This window comes from Mirounga leonina, unplaced genomic scaffold (genome assembly GCF_011800145.1).
Source record: "Mirounga leonina isolate KUSES-001 unplaced genomic scaffold, KU_Mleo_1.0 Mir_82, whole genome shotgun sequence".
In the NCBI taxonomy this organism is placed as follows: Eukaryota; Metazoa; Chordata; class Mammalia; order Carnivora; family Phocidae; genus Mirounga; species Mirounga leonina.
This window is the reverse complement of record NW_023270825.1, coordinates 29,834,829-29,857,428: the sequence shown is the minus strand read 5'-3', so window position 1 is coordinate 29,857,428 and position 22,600 is coordinate 29,834,829. Positions and strand designations below refer to the sequence as shown.

The window sequence follows — 22,600 nt, the reverse complement described above, 5'->3', positions numbered from 1 at the left end:
CGTAGATGTATGTGGTCCTCCAGTAGCCTTCTAGTATATGTGCTGCTGAAGCAAGCACATCCTCCGATAGCCTTCTAAAAAGCACTTTATAAAAAAGCTGCCTCCCTTGTATCTGGCTTTCCTCTTGTAGCCCCTGCCTGCCCTAAGAGTTAGTACTAGAAAAGAAAGAACTCATTTAACGGTGTACCAGGATTAGGCTTAGAGGATGCAGAATTAACGGAGGTGGGAAGGGGGTCCAAAGAACGAAATCAAGAGATTTAAGAGGCCTCCTTTGTTGTTGGAACTGAGAGGATTAGAAAAATCCTACAGATGATCTTAGTAACTACCTCTTTCCAAGGTACATAAGTAAAATGAGTAACATCAAGAATGCATTAGGGTTTCCTAGCTGAGTGAGCAGTCTTTATACAGTTTGTGCCATGTAGCAAGGAATTTTATTGAAAGGATGAGTTAGAGGATCCCATTGATTTCTCATGTCTTTTATCAGTGTCTTGCCAGTGTTTGAGTTTGTCTGCTGCACCATTCATGGCTTCAGGGAAATGTCTCGAGTGTCCTTTTCTTTAATTCAGTATCTTAATTTTACTCATCTTCCTGTTGTTCATCACTTATTTATTGACTTACGGTTATTCGAAATTCTCCTACCTAAAAAAATGGTTTTGTGTAATGAAATGTAATTTTTTTAGGCAATGGCAATCTATCGAACATTCAAAACTGAGAAATACCAGTACCTTTTTTTTTCTTTATCTCTAGAGATGCTATCTTGTGGCCAATACTATTAAGCCTGAAATTTCAGCCTCTCTCTAGTCTTGTTTATTTTGTCAGAAAGTAACTGTTTCCTTTTAAAATCATGACAAAGCCATTCTGTTAGATATAATTAATTATGACCTGGGAGTTGGATATGATGAGATGACTTAGTTTTTAATAATAATTCATGTGAGGACACATTTCATTGATATTCTCCTTCTCAATTTATATTAATTAGAAAAAATCAATACTTAGTCTTTTCCTTAATACAGAGTAAAAACAGGATTATTAATTAAAGGCACATTTTATTTTGGACCTAAAGGATAACTACATTATGGTTTTAATCTTAAATGAGATATATGTAAAATTGTTACATATGCTAAGGATATTTGTACAAATTTAGGATATTCTTAATCTTTATAAACTAATGGTAATATATGCTTCTTTATGTTTGGTTATTTTTGAAGATGCTTTTAGTAGATTATTATACCTTAAAATATTACTAAGTTCTTCACTGAAACCTTAAACTAAACACTTTTTAGTGTAATTTTTCCTGAGTTGTTTATCCTCTGAATAAAATAGTATCACTTCTTTTGAAGTGATACTAGTTGCCAAGTCCAAAGATGTAAGGGGAGACATAGAATCTGTTCTTTTGGTGGACTTATATTAGGAAAATAGCATGAAGCCTTAATACAGTGTTAGCTTGTTCTGACCTGAGCATCTTCTTAAATTTAGTATGTAGACACAAGCTTCTTAGGGAAAAAAAAAAAAGGAGAAAAAAACACTGTTGATGAAGTCATTGCACATTTGTTAAAATTATAGCTTCCTTTTTCATAAATGTATTTTATGCGTCGTTTAAATTTTTAAACTTACAACTTGTTAGTCATTGGTTTGTAAAGAAGCATTCAGAGTTCTAGATTTATATAGTAATAAAACTACTCAGTTTTTCCAGCTTTTTTTGTCTAAGGAGCTTTTTGGAGGGCATGCTTTATTTTTATGTTTCTATTTATTTAAAATGCAACCATGTTTCATAGGAGACATCTATACATAGAAGATAATACAGTTGTATAATGACTTAATGTTCTTTTACTGTTCCATTTGAATATTAGAAAGAATAATTTCTTTAGTGAATTTCAGTTGCATATAAATATTTATCATATTCAGTATTCCCCAAACAGTTTTATTATTAAAAATCTGATACAATGCTTAATTACTCAGAATATATTCCAATAATTTAAATTCTGTTGAATATAATATTAAGTTATTTCTAAAAATACACACACATTAGGTAATAAAAACACCTATTTTTATCTATTCAGATCTTACTGGATTTCACACATAGTAGCCAACCCCTGCCAGCTCTCTGTGAACTCTCTGATTTAGTCATTTACATGGATTTATAATTATTCTGCATTTATGCAATCTGATTTTGATCAGATGTTTCTTTTTTCTATTAATGTAAGCTAATTGTAGCACAGCCGATTTTTCATTTTCCATTGTAAGAGAGGAAAGAGCACAGGATAAAAAATTATAATTTAAAAATAATTTTGAAATCTCAGTCAGGCGTATTTTTGTTTAATTTTTTTCTTCACTAAAAATTTCTGCAACCACCTTATCACTTCAAAAGTTTTTCAGTAATACACCTAACAAGAAGCCAAGTGGACAGCTTTTATTATTTCATTTTAGTTCATGAATCTGGTTTGTGTTAGAGGTGCTAAGAGTGAATGATTCATGACTAAAAGATGAGGGTGGCATGTGGGGGTGGTAAAAAGCAAAGTTTTAGATAATCCACATGCTGAATAATCCTTGAAAAACAGCACATGAAGAAAACATTTCACAGAATGCTTTTTATATTATTTGTCGCAGGAGTATATTATTCTGACCAAAAAAAATGCTACTACAGAAAACATCATAATAAAATATTTGCGTATTCTGTCTGACCCAAATAATCTTATTTAATACTTTTAAGATTCTAATCCTTTTAAAGAATGAAGTGATTATTGAAATGTTCTGCAATCCCTTAGTTACAGTATTAGTATATTATGGGGTCTGTTATTGTTATTTTTCAAAGATTTCATTTAAATATAAGTCTTTATTGTATACCGTGTTTGCATTATAGTCATCTAAGAGAGATCTTTTAGCCCTACCATGTAGTTGAAATTGCCCTTAAGATTCGTCATATTTATAACATCAGTAAAAAATAATCAAAAGCAGCCTGGAGTAGTCTCCAGTGGTTGCAGTTAAATACCTCATCTCATTGCCTTACTGGAAACTTATATATTAATTTCTTTATGCTCCTTACCACTGATAGGGCTACCATGGGTTGTCATGGTGAAGAATGCATTTCACACAGTCTCCAGATTTTTAAAATTTCACTATCAGAAACCATTTTATCTTATAGAGTTCATTTTAAGAGTTTTTTAAGCTTATATTCCTTTGCAACCAATGTAATTTCTAAACCTTTTATCGATTTTGTAGAGATACTTGGTTACAGCAAATGGTGTTACTAAATTTTTTCATAAAGTTCTTACAGACTCATGCAATTAGTAATGCTCATTAAATATTGTTAATTGTCACCAATGTTATTATAACGTCATTCATAGAACTTCCTTAGATCCATTTTGACACTTCATTTTGTCCTTAAAAAACCAAACATAACGGATATTAAGGAGGGCACTTGTGGTGAACACTGGGTGTTGTATGTAAGTGATGACTCACTAAATTCTGCACCTGAAACTAATATTACACTGTGTTTAAATAAACAAAAAGGGCAAAACTAAAAACAAAAAACCCCAAAACTCTCTGAAGGTAATCTCAGAAATTTGTTGTCTTGCAGTTTGAGCTGTCTTAACACTTAAGCAGCTTTCCAAATGGCCACTCACCACGTGCAAAATGGTCAGGTGCCTTTTAAACATTAAATTCATTCATGTGATTGCTTCAATTGAGAATGTCCTGGGAGGAGAAAAGAGGAGACTGGATTGCAAAGCTGACTTAAATCCCTTACTGTTAAAACCTGATTATGTACGTTGACATTTTGCCCCACTGTTCAGCATTCCTTTTCAGTTCACGTCATGCTGAATTACAGGCAGACCATTGTTTTTAAAATATTTGGGAAAAGTCTGTAGTACATTTTCTTAAATTGTAACAAGTTTGAAATGTAGTGTTTCCTGATGGAAAAATTCTGAGTATTCTAATGGCTTTTTAAAAAAATCATTTATTTGCTAGGTAAGTTCTCTTCTACGCTTTATGAGACTGGTGGCTGTGATATGTCACTTGTGAATTTTGAACCAGCAGCAAGAAGAGCATCCAATATCTGGTATGTGTGAAGTCATATTAGGAGAATGTATGTACTTGCATATATTTGCCATGTTTAAAGCTTTTAGTCCTTGAGATGGAAAAGTTATTTTGAAAACATTTGTTCACATTGGCTTAAATAATTTTTCACTGTGCATTTGTCTCCAAAGATTTAAGGTAGAATTTATTGTTCTGGAAGAAAGATAGCATTATTCTTAAAACAAAAGCTGTTCTGTATTTTAAATATTAAATATTAAAAATTCCCTGTAGATCTTATAGTGTGGGGGGGTGGTTTCCCACAATTTCAAATTTAACTATGGATTTTGTGCTACACACACGCACATGTGCGCGTGTTGCAAGATCAATAAAAAGCGTATTTAAAAAAGGCTTATTAGAAAAATACACAATTAAGTTCAAACCCATCAGTTCTCTTTGTATAATTTAAAAATTTTATTTCTACATAAGGGTTTTGGTCAAGTATCTTTTTACATGATCATCTTTTCTTTTAAAATTTGTTTACCAGCTATAAGAAAGAGGAATTTCTTAAAATATGGGTCATATATTACATTTAGTTTCTTTTCTCTCCTTCCCTTACGAAGAAATTACACTGTAAGATAAGAAGTTAGGAGAAAAGCAGATAAGAAATAGAAATCTTGAGCATGCAATCAGTTATATAACTTAGAATGTATTAAAGTTTTTTCTAAAATTTTAATCTTATTCACCTATTCATGTTGTTGCCTTGAAATCCATTATTAAGTGATTAGCTCACTTTTTTTTGCAGGGATCATTTGAATCCTATTTTAGGACTTATGTTTAATAATGGGACACATCTATTTAAATGTTACACATCTATGGGCAGTTCACTTATTTTTTTAAAGTTTTTAGGGGCCATTTAAAGCACTAGGATCTTGCAGTCACTTAGCTTAACTTGCTGGAGAGATAGAACACTTGCTGAGCTTCTTGAGTCCAGTTTCAGAACTGACCTGTCAAGAATGACCAAAAATTTGAGTGTTAGGTGATTTCCTAACAGTGAAAACAATAGAAAGATGGAGCAATGGAAACAATTATGTTTAATGTAATTTAAGATAAGAACAATTCCTTACACCATAAATGTGGTAAGGTGTCAAGTTTCAAAAATCTAAACTTGACTGTGGAAGCGGAATGGTCACATTCTAAGCTGTTATAGCTTAAATTTGTTGTGGCTCCAGGCAATATGTTAATTGCTTTCTTAAACCCATCTCACAAGAACTTTGTGATAAGAGGTACTATTATCCTATGTTACTTAGGTGGACACTGAAGTGTAAAAGGTTGGATAACTTTCCCAAATCTCATTTAGCTGATGAAGAGATTTGAATATAGATACTCTGGCCCAGAGGCTATGTTCTTAATCACATCTGTAGGAAAATGCGATTTTGTATTTTGAAGTACTTGGAAAAGTGAAGACAGTGTAAATATCATATAATTGTTAAAAGATTTATTTTTCTTTCTATTCCTTGACAAGCTATTTAGTCCCTAAAGTTTTTTTCATTTTATTTTAGTGACACGGATTCTCATGTATCCAGTTCTACCTCAGTTCGATTTTATCCACATGATGTGGTAGGTTTTCCTTTATTTTTATAAAATGATGTACATTCAGATTAAGTAGCGACACAAATCAGAAAAATTGAGGTTATGAAATACCAGTTTTGTTGAAAACTATGGCAAAATCTCCTTTGCTGTTCCATAGTGGCTCTCTTCTTGTTAAGTCCTTTGTTAGGAAATAAATATAAGACACCATGAAGTTTCATAAGCTGTGTATGAATCAGTAATTATACTTTTGAGAATATGTAAAGGTCCATTTACTCACCAATGTCATAATCTGGTTGTGCCATCTTAAAACTTGACTTTGAAAATTATGATTTTGAATATTATATTATCCAACTGTTAACTATTAGTTACTCATATACCAGTGTGTATGTGGGAAGCTTAGTGATGATATCGCTGTGTAAAAAATATACCATGTGAGGTACAGTGGGGATATTTTAAAAAGATAACAGAGCTTTTGCCCTCAAGCTGTATTTATTGAACTTAGAAAATACAACAAAATTAAATTCTTTTTTAACTTATCTTACTTAGATTCAATTAGTTAACATATAAAATGAAATTCTTATATGGAACACATAAATACATAAAAATAAATGTAGAGCCAAAGGGGTTAATTATTAGTGGCTTCCTGAAGATGATTAGTTGTGAGCTGGCTTTTAAGACCATAGATGTGAGTTGGCACAGAACAATGGTTTTCAACATTTGGCAGTGTCTGGAAACACTTTTATTTGTCACAACTAGGGGAATGTTACTGGTATCTAGTGAATGCGTAAAAGCCAGGGATACTATAAAACGTCCTCCAGTGGACAGCACAACCCCCAAAGAAAGAATTATCTGACTGAAAATACCTGTAGTGCCAAGATTGAGAAACCCTGGCACAGAGGATAAGAAAAAAAGTGTTTGGGGAGGTACTTGTCAGTGCTAAGAGATAAAAATGGCTATGTTATTTATAGGAAGCAGATTTTCTTGACTATACCCACTTATATGTTTGAAAAGTAAAGATTGTCTCTGCTTTTTTGCTGGAGTGTATTCCTGGAAACTTCATAGGAAAGCCAAAAATAGGGAAATGTTTTTTTGTTTGTTTTCTACGATTGAATAGTATGGGAACCTTGGGATAGTGAAATCCTGGCTAGGGCTGTGCTGGATAAGGGACACTTTAGACTTTCAGAGAAAGGGGAAACTGGTGAACTGTTGAGTGGATAAATTAAAGCTAAAAGAAATGTAATGTGGTAATTTCCTTATAGCCTCGGACGAGTAGCCTGCCAAAATGAAAGAAAAAAAGGGGGTGTAAGAGGGATTTGAAAACAACAGTGATAAGAGACTGTAGGAAGAAATGAGAGTTGAAGGCATTGAATCCAGTTCAGAGGAGCTTAGATTTAACTTGGTAGTGAGGTTCATAGTTTTGAGAAAAGGCCATAAATGTGGCAGGGAGAAGAGAAGCCACTAATGATTCACAGTGCATGATTTTAATGGATTCACTGGCTATACAATCATACAGTGTTAAGATTTCAAACACTTTTCCCAATACAGCTTTTCCAAAAGACCTATTGATTAATTTGCTTTAAGTTTACTTCCTATTATCACCTTTTGTAGTTTCTAATGATCATAAAATATCTGTAAGGAGTGTAGAGAATTAAGGGGACTTAGATAATCTGCAAGCTGATTGAGTAGCCCTTGAATCATGACTTAAGTCAAGATATTTAAGCCTTTCAGTGCTGACTTTCTTTTAGCTCTCTCTTCCGCAGATTCGATTGAACAGACTATTGACCATCGATACAGATTTGTTGGAGCAACAAGACATTGATCTAAGCCCTGACTTGGCAGCTACTTATGGTACAACAGAAGAAGCTGCTCAAAAGGTTAAACACTATTATCGCTTTTGGATCTTACCCCAGCTATGGATCGGCATTAACTTTGACAGACTCACACTTTTGGCCCTGTTTGATAGGTGAGAATACAGTGTGATATTAAAGATATGTGCAGATTTTATTTTTAAATTGAAATGTCCCTAATTACCACTTGGTTACCATTTTGGAAAATGTTTTCTATTTTGGTTCTTTTGAGATAAAATTTAAGTTAAACATTGACGTTCCTCAATCCATTAAAAACTTTTTTGTGGCAATTTTAATAAGTTTATACAAAAAAAATCCTTTTTATCATCATTAAGAATCATGGAACTATACTTACAAGCCAGAAAATATGAAGTGTTAATAATCATAAGATTATAGGTAATATGACTCTAAATATGAAAGGTATAAGAGGGAACTTCTGTTTCCCTGTTCCGTAGTACTAGTCTTAATAATGAACAGTACTAGTAGTCTATTAAAACTTGGTGCTTCCTATTGACTGGAGTAACAAAGATTGGATTTCCTCCTATCTGAAACAACAAAAAAGAGACAAAATGCATGAACCAGTGGTTTTCAAGACATTGGAGATAAGAAAACAAAGGACAGTGATTCCTGAGAGATGGGAAACACATTATGTGGGTCCTACAGTTGCCCCAGCTTACTGCCTTGAGAGAGTTCCCAGTCTTCCTTGCTGGCTCCGATACAGGGAAGAGGTACTGAAGTGGAGCCCAGCACACTTCCTGAATTAGATGGAGCTATGAGTCTGGGGACACCCAACGCAGCTAGGACAGAATATCAGAGAGAGGACTGCTATTCACAGAGAGAACCTCAGAGTTCCACAGTGGGTCTCCACAACTCTTCAGCAGAGTACTGATAAGTGAATGTATGTGAAGAAACTACCTGAGGCCGGGGTAAGAATCATGTGAAAGAAATAGATGGACAGTGCCTGACACAGGGATAGGAATAGCGCCTATTCCCATCTATCTGATTGAAGAAACTCATAATTCATATTTTATGGTGCATTGTGTAGAGTACTCAGGAAAGTCTTGCCTTAAAAGTGGGGAATAATTAGCCGTAACATGGGCACTGCTCCAGACCCAACAAACAAGTTATAAAAGCAAGACCTAAAATGATCAAACTGTTTCCAAGTAGCATAACAAAGTTTAAGATTTATAGAAATCTGAAAATTGTCACCACCTAGAGATTTTCCACAGTGACATCCAATCAAAGGATTCACAATGACATCCAACCAAAGATTACCAAACATGCAAAGAAGCAGTAAAACATGATTTATGAGGGAAATAATCAAAACCAACCTGTAATTGTCACAGATGTTAGAATTAGCTGTCAAAGACATTAAAACAAATATAATTATACTCTATATGTTAAAAAAGTAGAGACATGAAAGATATTTTAATTTATTTATTTTAGAGAGCAAGAGAGAGACAGAGTGCAAATGGGGGAAGGGGCAGCTCAATTAAATTAATAAAACTTTAGCCAGGCTGATTAGGGAAAAAAAAGAAGAGAAAAGATACAAATTGCTTATAACAGGAATGAGATAGGGATATCACTACAGATTCTACTGGTGTTAAGTGGATAATAGGATATTATGATCAGCTGTATGTAAATAAATTTGACAATGGACAAATTTCTTGAAAGATAGAAATCATCATAGTTCATTCTGAAAGATACATTACCTTAATGGTACTATATCTATTAAATAAGTGGAAATTGTAGTTAAACACCTGTCTATAAAGAAAACTGCAAGCCTAAATGGCATCAAAATAATATCCCAAATCAGTTAAGTAGAGAAATGGTAGGCTTTTCAACAAATGGTCTTGGGACCATTGGATTTTCATGTGAAAAAAAAAAAAAACTTTTATACTTACATTGCACCGTTTATAAAATTATGAAAATTAACTCAAAATGGATCAGGTCTAAGTGTGAAATCTAAAGCAATAAAATTCCTAGAACAAAACAAAACATAGTAGGAGAAAGTTTTTGTGACCTTGGGTTAGGCAAAATTTTGTAGATGTGATACCAAAAACAACAAATGAAGTTGATAAACTGAATTCATCAAAATTAAAAACTAACAAAAGCCTAAGGAGAGCATACATTCAGTGACGAGAACTACAGACCGTATGTAATATGGCAGAACTGCCGAGGATCATGGAAACATCTGGACTTCTCCAACTGCTATAGAAAAACAAATGAGAATACCAGTTACTGATTTGAGAGTACTGTTGACTTGTTTTCATCTGAGAGGACTATAAAATGAACTAGTACAGAGATGTTTGTGAATTTTCTTAGGCCAATTGATGATTATAAACAGGGCATTGACTTAATAAAAAAAGTTAATAAAAAATTTTATGATTATAAAAATAATTCTTTACCTATTCTAGAAAATTTAAATATGTATAGGAAGATTTTAAGACAAGAAGAGGCCAACCATAATTCTACCCAGAGAGAACCAGTATTAGTCGTATCATTTTGATACACTGTCTTTTTTTAACCCATATGTATATGCTTTTAAATAACAACTTGTATCTTCCTGTACATACAGTTTTATGTTCTGCTTTCTTTGTATAGCAAATATACTGAGTATGTTCCCATGTCAGTAAATGTTTTTTAAAAACAAGACTTTTAGCAAGTATCTAACATTTATGAATAAAATTTCCCCAACAAGTAATGAGATAGATTCTTATTTTTTGGTATGACATATAAAAATCATCTTCATTGCTATATGTAATATCTGGGTCATCATATTGTTTAATTTAGTCAGTTTAATGAAATATAGAACTGTCTCAGCAGCTTTGATAGAGGCAACATTGATGGTTTTTATTACTGCCTTCATTTTCAATATATGTCATAGCCGTATTTAAGTAATTCTGGTAAATTAGTTCTGAGATTATTTCAGGTGATTTCAGGATGAGGAAAATGAAATCACTTGGTATCAAAATTTGGTTACAAACTTTGTCATATAAAATAACTTTCCATTTTGATTTTCTAGAAATTGTTTTGAGATTTTGTTTTTTAAATGTGTTTCTTTGCATATCTCCTTTTATTTGCTATTCAAGTTAGTTATTAAGCAACAAATGTTACAGAAAAGCAGATGTTAAAGAAGAGTGAACTTTTGAAATAGAAATTAAAACCAATATTATGTCTCATAATTAGAACTTCACTTACTGTAGCATGCTTTATCTGCACATAAGGTTTTGTGTTAATTTTCCGTATAAACTGGTTTCTTTTTCAGTATCCTTCGAAACCTTATTCAAAACCAGTACCAAAAAGCATGTCAGCAAGCATAGTATGAACTTCTTCATGATGTCTTCCCTTTTTTCACTCTAATTTCTTATATTGATGATATACTTACTCATAAATTTTTCTGTCTACAGAAATCGTGAGATTCTGGAAAATGTGTTAGCTGTCATCCTGGCTATTCTTGTGGCTTTTTTGGGATCTATTCTTCTCATACAAGGCTTCTTCAGAGATATCTGGGTCTTCCAGTTCTGCCTAGTGATAGCCAGCTGTCAATACTCACTACTTAAGGTACCAGCATCTCTCTTCTTTTCAGACTAGGGAATAATATTTGTGTTAAAAGGCAGAGGTTTTGTATCATTCATTGCATTATAGTAAGATGTTAATTTTTAGATTTATTTTCCCTAGATGTTTACATTAGATTGGATAGGGAACAAAAGGGACATACAAACTTTAAAAAATAATGGTATGTAAATGAAGCTTCCTAAGAACTATTTTGGGGGGGGTGGTATTAAAAGAAAGTATTTGGGCATTTGTTAAAAATGAGAATTAACATTCTTGAAATTCATTTAAAAAGTATGAACATCAGCTCTCCCAGTCCCATATTTTAAGTCTTCTATTTTGTAGATTAAATTTATTAAAATCCATCATTGTTTGGATATAGTAATGTCAAGACTAGTATATATATTCTTCGGGACACTGGAAGCAGAAGATTGGTATCCCTTTGCTATTTAAACAGTAGCTCTGAAATGCCAAATGTTACTAATTTTAAGCTTTCTAAAAATGAAAAAATCAAATACCTCATTTTTCACCTTCCATGCAAAATCAGTATGGACTGTTAATGTGGACTGTTTCCTTTTCTTCTGAGCTAGTAAAAACCCTTGCTTGTATTGGTTATTTGCCCAATATATACTAACATGCAGAACTCTCCCCCATCCTGAAAACTGTTTGGTTCTGTTTATACTGTTTGCTGTCCTTTCTCTATTTATAGATAGACATCCAGAAAAACCACTTGTGTCAACTCCATTTCTTTCCATTTCTTCAAGACTCATCCATACTTTTTACCTCATTTGCAGTACTGAAACTACAGTCTTTTTGGGCTAATAATCTCTACTTGCCAGATCTATGTCCTTTTTCATTCTTCTTTGTGAGTGCTGTATCATTTAGTACCTATGAATACTGTCTTCTATTTTTATATTATCCTCATTTTTGATCTGTGACTTTATGCTACCCTGATGATTATCCTAACTTTTCAGGTAACTTTAATTTCCTTTGTTGATGCCTCTTTGGTCTTTGGACTACTTCTTAGTTTATAAGAATTTTTTAGGATTTTTATCTGGCCCTCTTTTCAGCTTTCAACTCCTTGCCAGTGAAGTCACCCTCTTTTATTACTTTATTTGTTGTTCCTATGTATGAATCATGTCCAGATGTATATCTCAAAGTCTTCATCATTCTCACAAGCTTTAGTCCTATATACCTAACAGGCAGTTCGGCACATTTTAAAAATACCATATCATCATCTTCTGATAAATATTTTTCTTTCCCAGTTCCTTTGCTTTTTACGGTGGTATACTAACTCAAAATCCTAAAGCCTCTCTCTGTTCCTTACTTCTCGACCCCTAATAACAAGTAACCAGGTCCCTTTGATTAAATTTGGTGATTCTCTGTCAAAATTTCTGGCCTTTATTCTTTCTATTCCAACCACTATAATCCATCTCTTTATTGCCTTAAACTACTTAAATTCATTCCTTTGCTTCAGTGTCTCTTGTCCTGTTAACTTTGTCTACTGTTTTCAGGTTAATCTGGTTAGATATGGAAAGATAAAAGGTGACTGAGATTTAAAAATTTTTTTTTTTTAGATTTAAAATATCTAGTTGAGGGATGCCTGGGTGGCTCAGATGGTTAAGCGTCTGCCTTCGGCTCAGGTCATGATCCCAGGGTCCTGGGATTGAGTCCTGCATCGGGCTCCTTGCTTGGCAGGAAGCCTGCTTCTCCCCCTGCCTGCTGTTCCCCATGCTTATGCATGCTCTCTCTCTAATAAATAAACAAACTCTTTAAAAAAATAAAAAAATAAAAAAAATAAAAAATCTAGTTGACTAGAAGAATGGTAATAACCATAAACAGAAGTAAGAAAGACTGGACCAGAAGCTTTTAGAGGCCAGATGTTGGAATTGAGTTTAGAGCTTACCTGGTCTATCCAGCCAAGGGCCACATGCCAGACTCACTGAGCTTGGTCCATCCTAGAGTTGTAGGGTGATGATAGACCATCCTAATGAAATTGTTTGGTCTGCTGTTAGAAATAAACTGGAACTTGGGAGAAAAGTCATGATTTGGGAAGTGGCCGCAAAATACCTTTTGAACAGTTGATAAAATCTCTTATAGGGAGACAGCTTAACTTGATGATTTTGATGTGAAAATACAGATAATAGATTTAATACAAATACTATTGAATTGTTTAGTAAGCTTGAAATTTGTGGGCTGAACTAGAATTCTTCTTATAAACTAACCCGTATTTTGTGCGTTTCGTGAATGGAGTGGTATCATGTAAGAAAGCATTCTACCTTAACTATACTTACATGTAATAATGAGCCCAGGAGTAAGATGGACTGTCTACCATATGCCATTTCAGAAGTGTAAGCTATTTGTGAATTTTTATTTAACCATAATCTTAAGAGTCAGGAAAGATTTGAGATCTCTTTAATATCACAGTGACACCAGTGTCTGGAATTTCATCTTCTCTAATCTTCTCTTATTTTAACAGGCTTAACGTAGGTCATTTCTTAGCTGTGGCATATTTTACTTGAAATTATTTCAGGCATTTTGAAAGTTGCTTATAAAGTTATGAGGACCTCAGTAGTGTAATCTATCTTTTGTTTCATTTTTAGAGTGTTCAGCCAGATTCTTCTTCTCCCAGACATGTAAGTCACTCTGATATGCATGTAACTTATAATTCCCTAACGTTCATCAAAACCTTCTTTTGGTCGTATGTCAGATTGAATTAAGATTTATGTTGTTATTTTCTTATCTACGTTTTGACGCTCCACTAGAGAGATGATTTATTAGCATGAAATAAAATGATATTGTAATTGTGGACTCTTAAATCTCAGTTGAAAATGAGCATAATAATTCATTTTCTGACAGCCTGTTTCAGGAGGAGGTTATCAAGTAGACATAGTTCATATAAACTCATAGTTACTTAATAACTTGTATTTAATAAAGTTTGAAGAATAAATCATGAGTAAGTATTGAAAAATAGAATTTTCAAATAGGGAGAACTGTATATTATTTTGCTTAGGTAATCATTAAGAGCAAGAATAAAGAAGTAATAAATTGATCTGGTGTTTAGACCTATGGACCCTAAGGAGATCAAAAACCTTATTATTCACTTTGTGACTTTGGAAAGAGTATTAGCTGCTAAACAGTATTTTTTGTGAAGTATGATCCAATTTTTTTCTAAATTTTTTATTGTTATGTTAATCCCCATACATTACATCATTAGTTTTAGATGGAGTGTTCCATGATTCATTGTTTGTGCATAACACCCAGTGCTCCATGCAGAACGTGCCCTCCTCAATACCCATCACCAAGCTAACCCATCCTCCCACTCCCCTCCCCTCTAGAACCCTCAGTTTGTTTTTCAGAGTCCATCGTCTCTCATGGTTCGTCTACCCCTCCGATTTCCCCCCCTTCATTCTTCCCCTCCTGCTACATTCTTCTTCTTTTTTTTTTTCTTAACATATATTGCATTATTTGTTTCAGAGGTACAGATCTGAGATTCAACAGTCTTGCACAATTCACAGCACTTACCAGAGCACATACCCTCCCAGTGTCCATCACCCTGTCACCTCATCCCTCCCCCCCACCCCCCACTCCAGCAACCCTCAGTTTGTTTCCTGAGATCAAGAATTCCTCATATCAGTGAGGTCATATGATACATGTCTTTCTCTGTTTGACTTATTTTGCTCAGCATAATACCCTCCAGTTCCATCCACGCCGTTGCAAATGGCAAAAGTATGATCCAATTTTAAAACCCACCATAGAGTATTTAATAGAAAAACCAAAGGGCGGGGCACCTGGGTGGCTCAGTCGGTTAAGTGTCTGCCTTCGGCTTGGGTCATGATTTCAGGGTCCTGGGATCGAGCCCCGCATCGGGTTCCCTGCTCAGCGGGGAGCCCGTTTCTCCCTCTCCTCCTCACTTGTGCTCTCTGTCTCTCAAATAATTAAAATCTTAAAAAAAAAAAAAAAAGACCAAAGGGCATTCTCTTTAAAATAGTTCAAAAACAGACTCTAAGAACAGTTTGTGATGATGCCTTCTTTCTTGAGTATAATTATTATTTTTACCCATACACTGGAATACTTAATAGTGAGTGTAGATGAGCAAAACAGAACAAGGAAGCAAATTATTTTCTTTCAACTGATTGTTTAATATTTTGTAAGAATGCTTTTGAAGTGTATGATAGATGGGAGCATTGCTTTTAACTTCAAATTTTGACATAATTTGAAATTTAGGGAAAAGTTGCAAGGCTTGTGCAAAGAATTCTTGATGCCATTCACCCAGATCCCTGTGTGAACATATACCATATTTGCTTATTCCCTTTCTAGTTTTTCTCCACCATCACCCTGTCCCGCTCCTTCCAGTCCACACACAGTTTTCTGAGAGTGGATTGTAGACATAGTGCTCCTTTACCTCTAAATACTCCCATGTGTTTTCCTAGAAACAAAGGCATTCCTTTATATGATTAATTTCAATATAATTATTAAAATCAGGACACTGAACATTGATAGAATACTATTTTATAATCTACAGATCTTACTCAGGCATTTCCTGTTGACTCATTTGGCATAGAAAATCCCTGATTATGTGTTTGTTGTTTTTAGCCTCTAATCTAGAGCAGTTCTTCAGTATATATTTGTCTTTCACGATATTGACCCTTTTGATGGGTACATGCCATTTATTTTGTAGACCATCCCTTAATTTGAGTTTGTCTGATGTTTCTTCTTGATTAGATACAGGACATGCTTTTTTGGAAGGAAAATTATGAAAGTGATGTGTTGTTCTCAGTGTGTCATTTCAGGAAGCACATGATGTTGATTTATCCTTTTACTGGTGATGTTAACTTTCATCTTTTGGCTAAGGATAGTATCTGCAGGGTTTTTCAAACTCTGCAGTATTAACATTTGGGGCTGGGTAATTCTTTATTGAGAATCGATGGGAGGGAGCGATGCTGTCCTGTACATTTTTGGATGTTTAGCATTACCTCTGACCTCTACCCACTAGATGCCGGTAGCACACTCCCCAATTGTGACAACCAGAATGTCTTCAGACATTGCTAAATGTCCTCTAGGGGGCAAAATTCCCTCCCACTCCCTTGAGAACCACTAATTATTGTAATGTTACTGTTTTTCTCCTAGAGTTAATAAGTGTCTCATAGGGAGATATTTGGGGATTTCATATATGTCCCCTTGCCCCGAAAACTTCCACCTACTTGTTTTCGTAAAAATCTATTGATACTTCTTGCCTGCATCAGTTATGATTTGATGGTTGCCGAATAGTAATTTTCTAATTCCATCATTCCTTCCACATTTATTAGTTGACTTTTTACTGTAAGGAAGAACTTTTCCTTCTGTGTTTACTTATTTATATTGGTTTGGATTCATATTTTATTCAGTAGACTATAACATTACTAAGTTTATTTAATGCACAAATTATCTTGATTTGGCCATTGGGAGCCCACCAAGCTGCCCTCTCTGTCCTTTTGACATATCCTTATCAGTCTTTAAGTACTTCCTTCCTTTTCACAATAATATGTTCCAGGCTCATCTATATATACTTTCCCTACCCTAGCCTAAAACCAGCCTTTTCTCTGTGAAGGCCTGGGTTTTTTAGTCAGTAATGTTATTTATAAGCTGAGATCTTGATGCTAGTAATCTTTATTACTAGAATGTCATTTTTTCTAGGTCCTCTCAATGGATAAAGCTAGGAAATATGTTTAGGTATATACGTATGTGCATGTGTACATGTATACACACATCTTGTATCGATTTATGTGCGTATTAAAAATGATAAGTTCATATTGATACCTCTAATATTTCAGTCCAGTATCACAGGATTCATTCTATTCTTCTTCCTTCTCATATTTGTAATTTCCTTCTGCCACAGTCAGAAACTTGGCTTCCTGTGGATACATTTTGAATCCTTAGAATATAAGCTATCAAAGATCTCAATAGCTAGTTGTGAGTCTTAAAATCAACTAATCTGACTTTTTTTTTTTAATATCATTTTCAGGGCCATAATCGTATCATTGCCTACAGTAGACCAGTTTATTTCTGTTTATGTTGTGGTCTTATTTGGCTCTTGGATTATGGTAGCAGAAACCTTACTACAACCAAGTTCAAATTATATGGAATAACTTTCACTAATCCACTGGTGTTTATATCAGCCAGGGATTTAGTTATAGGTGAGTCATCTTTAAAGTATTTCAGATCTTAACATTAATTTATTTGTACACAAATAGTTCCCTGATAAATAGATCAATTATATAGTTAAAAATGGTTTTAATAGACTTACTTTGCTGTTTATTGTAATCCTCTCAGTGAGGAACAAAACTATAGGGCTATTATGAATGAAAAATTTAATGATGAATAAATATTACAGTAATTCTTCTGTCTTGAAGCAGATGCGATGGAAGTTTTCCTTTGGATTCTGTATCTCAGATAACTATTATATGAAAATGGTTGAAATAATTTTAAAAGCTGTTCTTTATCATTGAAAAAATTATTTAATACCCAAGCAGTTACATAGAAATAATTTTAAATGATTTTTTTTAACTGCTTAGTAGTTTATATTCATTTTGGATTTTTTTTATCATTTATGATCTTAAAATGAACAAAAGGATGGATGTTGTATAAATGTTTTTAATATGCTTTTCTTTTCTTCTGTAGTGTTTACACTCTGTTTCCCAATAGTGTTTTTCATTGGTCTCCTGCCTCAGGTGAATACATTTGTAATGTACCTTTGTGAGCAATTGGATATTCATATCTTCGGTGGTAATGGTGAGTAGTTCCTTTTAAAAATGACAGATTACAGTATTACTTTTACAGATCATTAAGTAATAAAGTAACATTAAAATACCTTTCCAGTTTTCATTTTAGAATTGAAATTAGAAAAAGGAAATTATTTAATAATTAAAGACTGAGCAGGAATTACTTTGTAGATAGAAAGAAGTAGTCAAGTCTGCCACTTTATTGAAAGATCCAGAAATAATGGAGTTACTTTATAAGAAATGATGAAGTACTATTGTCTAAAACTAAAAGTGGTAGTGCGTTTAGATGGAATCTATATAGACTTATGAAATATTTATAAAAGGTTATCTATCCCAAATAGATTGACCCCTGATACATGACATTATATTTGAATTTTGAACTAGTATATGTATTTGGTATATCTCTGAATATGGTTTCAGAGCTTTGTTATTTCTTTAGAATGGAAACACCAAAACCAGATGCTTTTAGTAAAAGTATTTTCCTAGATAAGATTTTTAGAAGTATCTCTCTGTTTGGAGTAGAATATGTGGATATGAATTGATACGCTTAGAAATTTATTCCCCTCTTACATGTATATTTTACTTCGAAAATGAGAAAGACCATACCAGTATTACTCTGAAATAGATAATGGTTTGCAAAACTTGAAAATAATTTTATGGATAGACACTGTGGTTAAAATACATTGTTATTTAATTTAACCATTTAAAATTTTACTTGAAAGTTGAGTGTATAACTAGAGAAAAAACATAAAAGGAAAAGAAATTACTATAACTTTTGTGGTCCATTTCTCTTCATACTTCACGTTTGTAGTCCACATCTTCCAAGCATATGCATTGAAATCATCTCTTTTGATAAAATGTTGTTATTGTGGCTTAAATTTTAAATAGAAACTAATCTCTTCCTTTGTTGCTATGAATCTAGGGCATTTTTGATGTTTTGAAAAATTTTTGAAGGGGTGTGAATGAAGACTAGGCTGGTCTTCAGCATAGCTTAATGGGTAGAAGATTGTTTCAGTATTTAGGGTCTGGAGGGTGCTTAGGGTAGGTAATTTATAATAGTGGGCTTCATCATATTGTTACAAACTTGTGCAAGGTGTTAGCTTTTTAATATCTCCTAAAGAAGATTTTTTCCTGTAGGTTTTTTTTCATGGTTATCATATAAAACTACCATGAACAAAATCTGTTATTCATATTTTAAAAATAAAGGAGAGCTATCTTAGCCATCCCCTAGTCCTTATTATTAGTAATCCCATTGAATCTATTTTTTTCCACTTGTAAGAATAGAATTTTTAAGATTTTTTTAATCTTTTATTGAAGTATAGTTCTTTGATGTTGACATACAATATATTAGTTTCAGGTATATGACATAGTAATTTAATAATTTTATACATTAAAAAATGCTTGCCCCCGTAAGTGTAGTTATCATCTGTCACTCTACAAAGTTATTACAATATTATTGACTGTATTCCCTATGCTGTACTTTTCATTCTGTGATTTATTTATTTTATGACTGGAAGTTTGTTTCTTTATCCCTTTCACCTATTTTGCCCAGCCCCCCAGTTTGGCAACCACCAGTTTGTTACATATGTTCGTGAGTCTGTTTCTGTTTTTGTTTTTTGTTTGTTTTGTTTTTTAGATTCTACATGTGAGTGAAATCATATGGTATTTGTCTTTTTTTGCCTGACCTATTTCACTTAGGATAATGCCCTGTAGGTCCATCCATATTGTTGCAGCAAATGGCAATATTTCATTCTTGTTTGTGGCTGAGTCTGTTGATGGACACTTACCTTGCTTCCATATCTTGACCATTGTAAATAATGCTGCAATAAACATAGGAGTGAATGTATCTTTTTGAGTTAGTGTTTTCGTTATTTTTGGGAAAATACCCAGAAATGGAATTAACTGGATCATCTGGTAGTTCCATTTTTAATTTTTTGAAGAACTTCATACTGTTTTTCTTAGAGGGTGCACCAGTTTACGTTCCCATCCACAGTTGCATGAGTGTTTCCTTTTCTCCACATCTCGCCAACACTTGTTATTTCTTGTCTTTTTGATGCTAGCCACTGTGGTATAAGCTGATACCTGATTGTGGTTTTGATTTGCATTGATGATCAGTGATGTTGAATGTCTTTTCATGTGTCTGTTGGCCATCTATATATCTTCTTTAGAAAAATTTCTATTCAGGTCTTCTGTACATTTTAATCGGATTACTTACGGTTTTTACCCATGTTGAGTTGTATGAGTTCTTTATATATTTTGGATATTAACCCTTTATCAGGTATGTCATTTGCAGATATCTTCTTCCATTCAGTAGGTTGCCTTTTTGTTTTGTTCTTAGTTTCTTGCATGCTGCAAAAGCTTTTTTAGTTTGATGTAGTCCCAGTTGTTTATTTTGCTTTTGTTTCCCTTTGCTTGAGGAGACAGATCACGGAAAATATTGCTAAAGCCGATGTCTAAGAGATTACTGTCTGTGTTTTCTTTTAGAAGTTTTATGGTTTCATATCTTACATGTAGGTCTTTAATCCATTTTATTTTTGTGTGTGGTGTAAGAAAGTGGTACGGTTTCATTCTTTTGTGTGTAGCTGTCCGTTTTCTCAAAACCACTTATTGAAGAGGTGGATCTATTTTTTGTTTTTATTAGTTATTAATTAGTCAGATCTGTACTCTTTTTGTGAGAATTAATTGACACATGGTAATATAAATTTACTTCCTTGGGTAATACAAGTTCTGTTTACAGAGACTAGTATCTTTCGGTGAATACTTAATACATTGCCAGTTCTTTTAAGCTTCTGTAAGCTTCATTTTCCCATACTTCTGTAAATAATAAGATACATTCTTGAAGCATAATGTAGGTACAACTTTTTCTGCCATGTATAAATGTTCATTACTTATAAGGTGAATATATTTTGTCTTGTATCAAAAATTGTGGATAGTAAACCTTTGTCATTTCAAAATCTTTTCAAAGGATAGGATGATGTAACTGAATTTGACATTAACTGAATTTTTAAAAGTCAAATGAGTAGATATTTCATTGTAGTCAATATTAAAACATTTTAAATACTTTTAAGATTTTTTTTCCATAAATGTCTGTAAAATATTAAAATTTTTCCCCTTTCCTGTCTAGCCACTACAAGCTTGCTTGCAGCACTTTACAGTTTTATCTGTAGCATTGTGGCAGTAGCCTTACTATATGGATTGTGTTATGGCGCTTTAAAGGTGAGCAATACATTATGGTATGATTTTGTCTTTAAGGCTATTTTTCTTTTTCTTTTTCTTTTTTTTTTTTTAAGATTTTATTTGAGAGACAGAGTGAGAGAGAGAGAGAGAGAGATAGAGAACAAGCAGGGAGGGAGGGAGAGGGAGAAGCAGGCTCCGCACTGAGCAGGGAGTCTGACATGGCGCTCAATCCCAGGATCATGACCTGAGCCGAAGGCAGACACTCAACCAACTGAGCCACCCAGGCACCCCTAGGCTATTTTTCTATATGAAGATTGTTTTAAATTGACTAATAATGATTTAAGCCCCCATCCCTCCATTCTCCCTGCAGCCACTTTAGCATTAATTTCCATGATCTTCGTATATTGAACATTATTCTCATTCTCATTTACTTTGAACTTACAAGCAATTTCATGATTAACCATTATTAAAAGTAAATCCTTTTCCATGTAGTAATCATAGGTTAATTTTAGAAACAGATTATTAAAACTAGGTTGGTCTGGGGTAACAGAATATGAAATTAATTTTAGATTTTTACTTAAGAATATATATATAACTACTATTCACATCAAGATTTCTTAAAATTTGTGAATACAAGTGCTGCAAGGACTGCAATTTAAGATACATTCTAGTAAAAATTAATGCGCTAAAATTCAATGTCATTATTGGCTTAGAAGGATCTGGATGAGCCTTAATTAGCTCCATTTTAAAAAGATTGCCACCAAGTTGTAAACATAAAAATTTTAAATTTCTTGTAAACAACTCTCAACCCCTATTATTATTATTACTATTATTATCATCATCATCATCATTAATGGAAGACAATCAGAGAATGATATGGTTGAAAGGACTAAGAAAAGTGACTCATAGCATCCTTTTTTGCATCATTTATTCAGTAGCATTTAGGGACTGTTTGCTGTGTGCCCAGGACTGTGCGAAACACCATTTCCTGCTTTTAATTGCTTGTCTCTTAGCAGTGATTAATAAGTCAACTAACACTTTCAGTAGAGGATGGTGAAGGCTGTGAAAATGGAGTGGTACTTATATACCTATATAAGTTATCACCTTATTTAGCCAAAAGGGATTAAAGATAATTTTCCAAGAGGGTAGCTTTTTAACCAATATTTGACAGACAACTAGAAATCAACTAGTTGAAACACAGGATAAAGAGCCATGGAGTTGTCAAGATAATGTGGTGTGTGCAGGAAACAGCAAATAATTTGGAATTGCTGGAGGTTTGGGTGCGTGAGGAAAGATGGCCTTCAGTAAGGCTGGAAAGATAAGCAGTGGCTGGATTATGAAATACTTTACCCTGAACGTATTGGGTGGAGATGGAAGACCATCATAATTTTTTTTTTTTTGACAGACCATCAGAATATTTGAGGTAAGGTAAAGAAATGATCAGTGTTGTGTTTCAGAAAGATTACTTGGTCTCTGGTGTGAAAGGAGAATGAAATATAAGCAGGAGGGATCAGCAGTGGGGTGAGTTGCATTGCAGTCTTGAGATTATGAGGGACCTGGCTAAAATTGGATTCAGTGAATATATCTGGGGACTCTATGGATAAAAAGAGAAAAGCCAGAAGAGGGTCCAGCATGACTTCTGGGTAGGGTCTGCCT

General features: G+C 33.5%; 1 protein-coding gene across 6 annotated transcripts in view; it reads left to right on the top strand.

The window, feature by feature from the left end:
* PCNX1 (pecanex 1) overlaps window positions 1–22,600 on the top strand; it is a 238,294-nt gene that overhangs the window by 85,731 nt on the left and 129,963 nt on the right. For 5 of the 6 annotated variants that reach the window (XR_004677042.1, XM_034992840.1, XM_034992837.1 and 2 more), the window contains 8 exons: window positions 3,967–4,057; window positions 5,574–5,631; window positions 7,350–7,567; window positions 10,862–11,015; window positions 13,610–13,642; window positions 17,011–17,182; window positions 17,667–17,777; window positions 20,892–20,983. Coding sequence is in view for 5 of the 6 variants with exons in the window: in XM_034992840.1 (XP_034848731.1) it covers window positions 3,967–4,057; window positions 5,574–5,631; window positions 7,350–7,567; window positions 10,862–11,015; window positions 13,610–13,642; window positions 17,011–17,182; window positions 17,667–17,777; window positions 20,892–20,983 (929 nt within the window). In the remaining variant the exon portion in view is untranslated. The remainder of the gene's footprint in view (window positions 1–3,966; window positions 4,058–5,573; window positions 5,632–7,349; window positions 7,568–10,861; window positions 11,016–13,609; window positions 13,643–17,010; window positions 17,183–17,666; window positions 17,778–20,891; window positions 20,984–22,600) is intronic. The other variant, XM_034992839.1, reaches the window with a different exon arrangement.